A 10,010-nucleotide genomic window follows, 5' to 3' on the forward strand; every position below is an offset into this window, starting at 1 on the left:
ATGCAGCCGAAACGCGTTGGATTTTTGGGGGTAAAGGGGGTGAATTGATGACCAATTCACCCCCTTTACCAAAGAGCACCTTCTGTCTACCAAAATGTACTATTGTGTACCTCAGTAGCACTTTCCTTCCTCCTTTTTCTAATCATTAGACCTAGCTTGATGATGAAACCATCCTTTGAACAGGCCTGCAATAGAAGAAAAAAAACATGACATTTAAATGTTAGCCTATCATATATTTATAAAATGTTTATGAACATATTTACTTACATTTAAAACATAAGATTAGGCCTAGGCTACATGGTGTTTTGGTGGTCGGCCCTTTATATATTAATAAAGGCTAATAGTTTTCAAAAGCAACGATATTGAAATATGCAGTAGTGCGGCTAAACTACCCAGTAAAAGTTATAAGTGACTAAACTAACAAGAACAAACTAAACCACATAACTTCTGCAGGCTGCATTAGAAATCTTAACCGGCCGCTGTCTCTTATGTACAATAGGCCTATGCATTTAATATTAATACAATTTGTCTCTACTTTTAAAAGAACTTCCATCCAATGCAATTAAAGGTCCAATGCAACTTTTTTTTTAAATCTCAATATCAAGTAATTTCTGGGTAACAATTAAGTACATTACTGTGATTGTTTTCATTTAAAAACAGTCAAAAAGAAACTAACTTCTTATCAAGAGCAATTTCTCAAGCAATAATTTAGCTAGGACTGTCTGGGAGTGGACTGAGTGTGGAGGGGAAACTGAAAACTAGCTGTTATTGGCAGAGAGGTTTGGAGCACTCCATCTTATTGATTTATTAACTAATTAGCAGCCTGCTGATGTCATCAGGCAGGCCAAAACTCCATCCCACCAAAACAGGCTGAAATGTCAGGCGGTCTTTTCAAACAGCTCTTACACTAAAAGGGAATTATCATCATTTTCACAATTTCACAGTATTATTCCAATCTCATAGTGTGGAAATATATATAAAACACAGGTATATATATATATATATATATATTAAATATATATAAAACATGTTTAATCAATGTAATCAGAGGAAATATATATAAAACACGTTTTAGACTGCACTGGGCCTTTAATGTTCATTTGTCTTTCAAAGACGTGTTTAAACAATAGGCCTATCCTATTCCACACAAGTGCAAGCAGTTGCAAAAAAAATGTTTACTTGCCAAAGCATAATTGAATCTTATTAACCATTAAACATGCATTTGATACCAGGTTGTTTTGAAATCAATTAGGAGAGTGCTACCTAACAGTCGAATAATTCCTGATTTGAAGGTGAGTTTTGACATTGGTGCCTAGGCTATGTTGTGTGAAAAATGAAAATACTCCTGAAATAGGTCGGTCAAACAAGTGTTGAGGTTGAGACCTAATTTGAAAACCAACAACAAATTGTAAAATATTCTAATTGTACATACCGACTAGCCTACCTACAGTCTACATCAAATTAACGTTGAACCAACCTTTGCCAATACTGTTAAATGTGTTTCTGTATGCTTGCTGCAAGGTAGACACCACATGCGACAATACCGAGGACGGAGCTGCTGTATTATAGTGCCGCAAGGCAATGCTCCTAGTCAATATCTTCTACACACTCGCTTTCGCGCTCCCATTTGAGCTGGATATGCGCTGTCTGCTTGTACCGCTATACGCAGAGAATTGACATACAGACACACCACGGACACACACCAGGTAGGAATATCAGATTTATTCCCTAATTTCAGATACCATATGTTGTATAATTAGTATGAGTGGGTTTTTATTTAGAAGGCTATGATTATTGGGCTTTGTAGTTGTGTTGTGTCAATGTTTGTAGCCTATTGTCATAATTGGTCCACAAACACCGTTGTCCATGGGGAAAACAGTGCAATGTGTTCTGTTATTTCACATTCATGAAATTTGTGTGAAAATTAAATTACAAATATTTATATTATTTTACAACTATATTATCTTATATAATTAAAACAGCCTACTCATTTTGGAAGATTGTTATGAAAATGTCACTCAAAATTATTTCATTACACTATTTCAAAACATTTTTAATTCACAGAAGGGAATTACTTGAAGTGTTACTTTGTATAGATTTTTGTGATTTTCATACATAGACTAAAGTTGTATTTTAGGCTTAATTGTTTATAGGATAAAAAAAACTCCTTATCTATAACATTGTGATAACTTGGGTTTAGACTATCTATCAAAGTCTAATTTAGGACTGAAGCCCAGATATTTTTGAGAAGTGTAGAAATAAATAATGTGTTATTTGGATATTGACTGTTTCACAATATCATCAACAATATCATTAATGTGAATTCCTTTTGCAACTCAAAAAAACAGAGAGGAATGTTTTAATGGTTAACTTCACTGATGTATTAAATATCACTGCATATTAATTCAATAAATGTAACACAAACAATCCCCCACAATGTCAATGTCAAACATTCAGATGTATGTACATTCTATGTACTGTATGCTAATGTGTAGTTGAATATTGACAGTTTTTATGAGGCCCCTACACAGTATCACAGTGTTATCAAGTAACTTGCATGATAATAACTGCATCTAGATTAACAACTAATATTCATGTTGAATTCTTATATCTTCTCCCATCCTCTTTTTCAGGACCTTCTCCTTAGTTGAAGTTGACAGAAGACATTGGATCATCACTCAGTCTTCACTGCAAGCCACCATTTTAGGTAAAGTCACATCCCTTATGAATTTAGAAATTAGGCTGAATTTAAAATAGAATGCAAAAGTATAACAGTTATACTCTCTGTATTAGTCAATATATAACTATAACATAAAGAGAGTAAATAGAAAGGATGATTCTGCACTCTATAAAATGTCATTATTTCCTGTCTGTTAGTAGCCTGTAGATCAACATCTCATATTGGTGCCATTTGACACATTTGCACCCCTTCCCCCAACCCATCCAATGTTATCGGTTTTATTTGTTATTGCACGCAACTTGTCAATGCTTTTAGTGATGCGAGCTATCTTAATTGAAACAATATATGTTGAAGCTGAAGCGATTATAGGCTTGTCTGACCAGGTACCCATAAAAGCTTAAAACAAGGATACGGGACAGGAGGGGAGGATGGGGTCGAGGGTTTGGTGGCCACTAACAGTGTCCAGCAGTGAAACAATCTAAAGGAAAAATGATTTTTATTGATTGCCTCCTAATAGCAGCTGTTAGGCTCTATTATGAGCTCAGAGGCCAGGTCAGAGCCTCAGGGGTAGACGAGCAGGATTCTGCAAAAAGGCCTGCCACCCTGTGTTAGAGTGAGTTTTGTTATCCCTCTTGTACTGCAGTGAAGTCGAATTCAATTTATGTCTATCTGTCCTCACAAGGTGTGATGTGTGGCGTGATGGTTTAATAAAAGTTTATCGTATTCTTAAACAAGTCTTACCTCAGCCCAGACCCCTAAACATCACACAGGCCTTCATCCCTGAACGACACCAGGAAAAATACAAAATAAAAGCCTCACAGCAGGGTCTTTTAATCTGAAGAGTGATGCTCTCTCGCTTGCTCACTCGCTCTACCCACAGGGCTAACCCAGCAGCTTGACTAACAGTGGAAAACGATTACAACGTTTCTTTCTTCCCCCCCAAAAAGACACTATACATTTTTGGGGAGTGTTTTAAATTGGTTTAAGTGAGTTATTCAAAAGGTTAATTAAACTAAAGTGATAATTATGTCAAAATATGGAAGAAAGTGGTGCTCTGTTGAGATAAGACAGTAGTTAACTGTAGATAATTACATTTATTGGTCTTGTATTTATCTATAAAAATAATGGTGAGACAACGCTGCATACAATTATGATATTTAAATCAGCCGCATCAATTAATAGAGTAGGTCAAGTGTGTAAAACTTTATTTTAAATGTGTATGTTAAAATGTATTTGACATTTAATCTGCATTATCCAATTGTTTTGTTTACCTTTGGGAATTGTGAACTACCATAATTATAGACGGACAGGAAATCAACTTGCTTAAATATCCAACCAAAACTCTGAAATACAGAGAGAGAGTTGATAGGGAAGTCAGTCATTTCTTGATGACATTTTCAAATGTTTTTTTTTTTACGAGTGGCAAATATGTATGATTTCACTAAAGAAAACATCTAACTTAAGTAGTCTCTGAAAATATTGTAACGTTGCCATATAAAGTGCACTGGCTTATTAAAAAATAAATCCCTGATAATCAGAATACATTAGAAATAGTTCACATATTCACACAAGGAACACTTTATCTTACGGTCCGTTATTTACCTGATATTTATTTTAAAAACATAGCAAAAATGTTTCATGACCTATTAACCACCTCTCTGAGTCTTTGGGATTCATTAAAAAAAAGTTGCACGAGTATCATACGGTACCAATATTTTTGTCCCAAAACGTCAATTGTTACCATGTAATTTTACAGGAAATTCCAGCTGTAATAAATCTCCCCTCTTATCTGTCCTGTGAAATGGATGAAAGAGTATATTCAACTTTGAGAACATCCCAACTCCAAAAGCACCAAAGTAGGGAGAAAAGACAGAAGTGGGTGAGAGGAGAGCAGTTTGCACCCTGACCCAAATCCCAGCCCTGACACTAACGATGCCCTATGGGCGTGACGCCAGGCTCTCATTAAGAACCAGGGTCCATGCCCCCACTCCCCCAACACCCGCCCTCTTAATTAAACCATCACCCTGGCCATGCTGCACCGGTAGCCGGCCTCCATGGGCCCTGCCCAGAGCCCATGTAGCCAAGCCAGTGCCGTGAGTGGAGCCCCCTGCACAGGTGCAGAGCCCCCCGGGGCTGCCTGTCCCCCCCCCCTCCGGCCTGCCTGTTTGCCCCCCAGCACTGGGACTTGCTAGTGCCTGGTGCTGCACTGGAAATAATGATTAGTGGCAGGTACAGTGAGTACAGAGCAGTGGGGGCCTCCCCGCAGTTGGGTTAGTGGCAACTCAGCTCAGCAGCTCAGGCAGACAACACATGATGCACTCTCATAGACACACATATGAGCATGCTGATACATAGCCCCCCCAATGCAGATAATTAGACAGTAGTTAACTGTAGATAATTACATGTATTTATCTTGTAGTCATGTATACACAAAATATAGTTTCCGGGTCAGATAGAGAACATGTGATCAAAATGATCAATACTTTGCATTTATGTACATTTTTTTAAATGTTTTTATTTGTATATTTGTTAGGCAGTCCACAGGTAAATATGATATGATATGAACTGAATATGAAGTTATATTAATTTGTATATTGCACCTATAATTTATTTACTTTTTATTTTTATTTAATTAACCTTTAACTAGCCAAGTCAGTTATTTTACAATGACGGCCTACCCCGGCCAAACCCTCCCCTAACCCGGACGACGCTGGGCCAATTGTGCGCCGCCCTATGGGACTCCCGATCACGGCCGGTTGTGATACAGCCCGGGATCAAACCAGGGTCTGTAGTGATGCCTCTAGCATTGAGATGCAGTGCCTTAGACCACAGCGCCACTCAGGAGAAAAACCCACCCCCAACAAAAATATGACAAAAAATTGTAATTGGCCACAACATTTTTTTTGATTGACTTTCGATTGAATGTATGAGATGATTCTTTAATTTATGTTAATACTCATCCCTGAACATTTAATTTTTATGTTATAATAAAACAATTTATGTATCTTGTATTCCACAGCTCCTACCCACCTGGATCCCAGGTTAAAGAATCTTTAAAGTTATGTATATAAAGGCTAAAAAAGTGTACTACATCTAGCCCGAGAAAGTGTACTACATCTAGCCCGAGAAAGAACGAGAGCCTACAGCCTCATCTCTCCAAGACTTTCACACATCTTCTCCTCAGAATAACTTGCATTGTGAGGACAGAATTATTCCCCATCATGTCCAAGGAGGACCACACATGCAAGCACAAGGAGCGCAAGCCCAAGAAGCCCCACTACATCCCACGGCCATGGGGCAAACCCTACAACTATAAATGCTTCCAGTGCCCCTTCACCTGCATGGAGAAGTCCCATCTGTACAACCACATGAAGTACAGCCTCTGTAAGAACTCCCTGTCCCTGTTAATCGAGTCCGACTGGCCATACAAGAAGGGCAACCTGCTGCATCTGGACCAGCTCCGGCCCCTCCAGCAAGCCCACTGTCTCCGGACCACAGCTGGGAAAGAGGAGCCCGAGCCAGCTACAGGGAATGAGGAGAGGCCCCGGCAGCAACGGGCCATGGAGGAGGAAGGGGAGAGCCCGGGAGGAGAGGATGAGGAGGAGAGCGGACAAGGGGCTGAAGTCACTGGGATTACCAGAGAGAGCTCCAACAGGGACTCAGAAGGCACCGCCAAGAGAACCAGTAAGCGTCCTGAGCCGGAGCTGCTGATGACTGATATGTTCTCCCTGGAGGACCAGCTCTTGAGAGCACACTCGGTGGAGAACCAGCTAAAGCACTACAAGCTGTCCAAGACATTCCTGACTGCGCCTGAGCTGCTGTCGGAGCAGTGGCGCCTGCTTGCCACCAGCCACACCATGGCCGAGGGCGCCCAGCCCAGAGTGAGCGACTCCATCCCCTGCTACCCGCCTTCACCCGGCCTGGTGGACTACCAGGACCCCACAGAACTCAACCGGTCTATCCTCGGGGTGGGATACCCCCTGAGCCCCAGCCTCTTCTCCTATATGAATTCAATGAATGCAATCCCCACTGCTGACACCAATATAACCGTACCGACTCAAGCGCAGCTAGCCCAGCTCCCCTTCCTGGCATCGGCCGCTCAGCTCTTGCACCCGGCATCCGGTGTGCACCACCCCACCGACCGGACCCTCCTGCCGTACCGCTTCTACTACCCATTCCTCTGCGAGCATGCCTTTGGAGCAGCCTCCACTAAGAGCGATGTCAACAAGGTTCTCAGAACCTCAGCGAATGGCCTGGAGCCCAACCCCAGTTACCAGCCCAAAGTCAACTTGTGGAAGGTGCCTGCTCTGAGGCCAGGTACCACCACCACCTCATCCCCTACAGCATCACCAGACCCTTCCTACAGGACAGGGGACAAGCTCCAGGCTGCAGCCAAGGAGGGGAAACCAGGATGTGGCCTCAAGAGAACAGGGTCCCTCTTGGTGACCCACGAGTCCCCTGCAGAGAAGAGGCCAGCCCTCGGGTTCACCCTGGATCTACTCAAGAACATTCAGAACACCACACCCATCTCCATGGCAACAGAAAAGCTCTTCCTCCACAGCAGGTAAGATCTTACTTTAAAAAAAATATTTTCCTCTCTGAAATCTCTGATTTCTAAAATGCATTTTCTTCTCTTCTGTGGTCTTTCCATAGTTTTACAAATGCTCAGTCTCAGTCCCGGCCAGCGGAGCAGTGCTACACAAATAACCCCGTGAGCCCAGTCAGTGAGTCGTCCTCTCCTCCACGTTGTAGAAGACCCAGTAGCCAGGACTCTATCATTGGCCAAGGGACGGGGGAGGCATCCTCAAAATCAGAATCAGCTGCTGCCCTCCTCAGCAACCTTTCCAACGCTCTACAGGAGTACCAGGATGCCGAATGCAAAATCTCCCACCTGGAGAAAGAGGACCTCATCGCTCAGGGACACCTATGGGAACACCTGAACAAGATCCGCAGCGAGCTCTCCCACATCCACCATGCACTGGAGAGGACAGCCCACCAGACGGAAGGACCCCTGGACCTCTCCATCAAGAAGGAACAACTCGGGGTGACTGAAGTGGTTGTGGACGGTTACCAGGGCCTCATGGGAACCTCACTTAAAGATGACATCACCACGGAGACTGAGGAAGATGATGAGGAGGCAGAGGAGGAGGAAGCGGAGGAGGAGGAAGATGAGAATGAGATGATGAAGGCTTCGTTAGAGAGTCGAAAGCAATCGCTGGACGTGCTGATCAAGATGAGTCAGGCTGGGGTGCAGGTGGTGAAGACGGAGGTCCTGTCACCAGGGGGGTTGGGGTTGAGGCCTAGCCAGGCGGAGGGTCTCTGGCCAGGCAGGACCACCAAGTGTGAGGCTGACTCCAGCGTGCTGCTTTGCACTGATGGACGGCCTCTCGCGGTCTTCACTGACTTACCCCCCTCCTCAAACAAAAACTCCAAGAGGCCCCTGTCCATTCAGCGACTAGGGGTGCCACAATGTCCGCCAAGCCCCCTGACAGCAACAGACTCCTAAACCTCTCCTGAGAAGCTCAATTTCCCAGCTTGCCACCCTCCTGAAGACAACCCACTTTTGTTCATGCACTCCCTATGACTCTCACTGTCCAGGCAAGCACTCTCACCACTAATATCCTCTCGAAACACCACCGGCATCTCCCCCAAAAGATAACAAAGCTTAGCACCTTAAATAAAAGTGGGCGAATGAAGAAGTGACGAGGAATGACAAATGCACTAAACTTAAGACTACCCTCTATCAGTTCTCCCTATTAACATGTTGATTGTTGATACAGGATTATTTGGGAAAACAATTCAAATGGGCAGTAGTGGTGCTTGAAATGTTGTTGTAGGACAAAAAATAAACTTGCACTTAAAAGAGGAACACTGAACACATGTAAATGAAAATATGTTCGATGATCTAAGGTATGAATTCTCTTACAATTCTGTCCCAAGTTGAGAGACAATCCTTTGAACTGATTTGTACATATTGTAATGAATTTGATTGACGTAATTAAAATTAATTAACAAGTAAATGTTATGTTTTATATGAATGATGTCTTGTTGGATTGTCTTTTGTGTCTGATTAAACCATTGCACTGTACACGTCCACATCTGTAACAAATGCACTTCCATTTATTTGAATAAAGAAAGAGATTGTGTATTAGGTGTTGTAGACTTTTGCTATTCTACTCTTTGTATGGGGCATTTTGAGTGAATAAGTGAATGTATAGTGGCATTACACAGTGAAAAATACACATTTATTTTGCAAGAGCATTTGATATTCTACAAAAGATATATCAAACCCTGGTTATTTTGGCCAGTAGGGATGAGAAAAATACCCCTCAATGGTGTATTGTGCTTTCCTGCCTTTGCCTTTTGGATGGACAATCAAGCTCAGGATCACAATTAATACAGGGCAGCAACACGACTCTGTTCATATACAGTACTGTAGTCTAACCCATGTCTACACCAATCCAATACTTTTCAATGTGTGGGGAGTAGTGAATTAGAGCACACTTCGGGAGAAAAGAGAGCGTTGGGACGCAACGCCTCTATCTAGCAGGTATTCCCAAACTGGAGGTATTCCGCAATGCCGTCGGGGGTACGCCAAATAAAAAGGTGATTCATATATATATATATTTATTTATTTTTCACATTTTCAAACAGTAAATTTATATTTTACAACGGGGCTATACATTTTGGTGAGTTTTTTTTCTCGGATGAGTAGCCTCGTTTCACTGCCAAAAATAAAATGAAACCAACTAGTGTTCAGCGAAATAACAACACAATGTCAAATACAGGTAGCCAATTCAAATAACTAACATCCTATCACATTAACCATTACTCTCTTGCGGGAAACCTTTATTCTTGTGCAGATATTTAGAAACTAAACATGATCATTTGAAAAATAAGCCAGGGGAGTTTGAGGGAGAATAAAGATGACGTTCGAGTAGTAAGACATGTATAAAAGCAACCATTAATAAGAAGGGGCTAGACGCATCTTATACGGTGAGCTACCGAGTGGCTAGGACAGGCAAGCCCCATACCATTGTGGAGGACTTAATTCTTCCTGCTGCCACGGATATGGTTGGGACAATGCTGGGGGAAAAGGCCAAAAAAACTATACAGGCAATGCCTTTATCAAACAACATTGTTTCACAACACATCAGTGACATGGCAGGAGATGTTTTGAAACAATTACTGCTTTGCATACAAGCCAGTGAATTATATACATTACAGCTGGATGAGTCAACAGACATGGCAGGCCTGGCACAGCTCCAGGTATATGTCCGTTACATTTATGGGGGGTAAATTAAGGAAGACATCCTCTTCTGCAAACCAC

The 10,010-nt window shown here is 42.0% G+C and overlaps 1 protein-coding gene across 1 annotated transcript; it reads left to right on the forward strand.

Annotated features, from left to right (window-relative positions):
- Positions 1-1,619: 1,619 nt before the first annotated feature.
- On the forward strand, positions 1,620-8,771 carry LOC106578245 (proline-rich protein 35). Its single transcript, XM_014156897.1, has 4 exons — positions 1,620-1,706; positions 2,634-2,707; positions 5,700-7,244; positions 7,334-8,771. Exons 3-4 carry the CDS (start codon positions 5,902-5,904, stop codon positions 8,184-8,186), a joined length of 2,196 nt encoding a protein of 731 aa, XP_014012372.1. The 5' UTR covers positions 1,620-1,706; positions 2,634-2,707; positions 5,700-5,901; the 3' UTR covers positions 8,187-8,771.
- The last annotated feature ends 1,239 nt before the right edge of the window (positions 8,772-10,010 follow it).

Source organism: Salmo salar, chromosome ssa19 (assembly GCF_905237065.1).
Source record: "Salmo salar chromosome ssa19, Ssal_v3.1, whole genome shotgun sequence".
Taxonomy (NCBI): domain Eukaryota; kingdom Metazoa; phylum Chordata; class Actinopteri; order Salmoniformes; family Salmonidae; genus Salmo; species Salmo salar.

Coding starts and splice junctions, on each gene's coding strand:
- LOC106578245 (XM_014156897.1), top strand. CDS start 5,902: ATGTCCAAGGAGGACCACACATGCAAGCACAAGGAGCGCAAGCCCAAG. Junction 7,245..7,333: donor AAGCTCTTCCTCCACAGCAG/GTAAGATCTTAC, acceptor GTCTTTCCATAG/TTTTACAAATGCTCAGTCTC.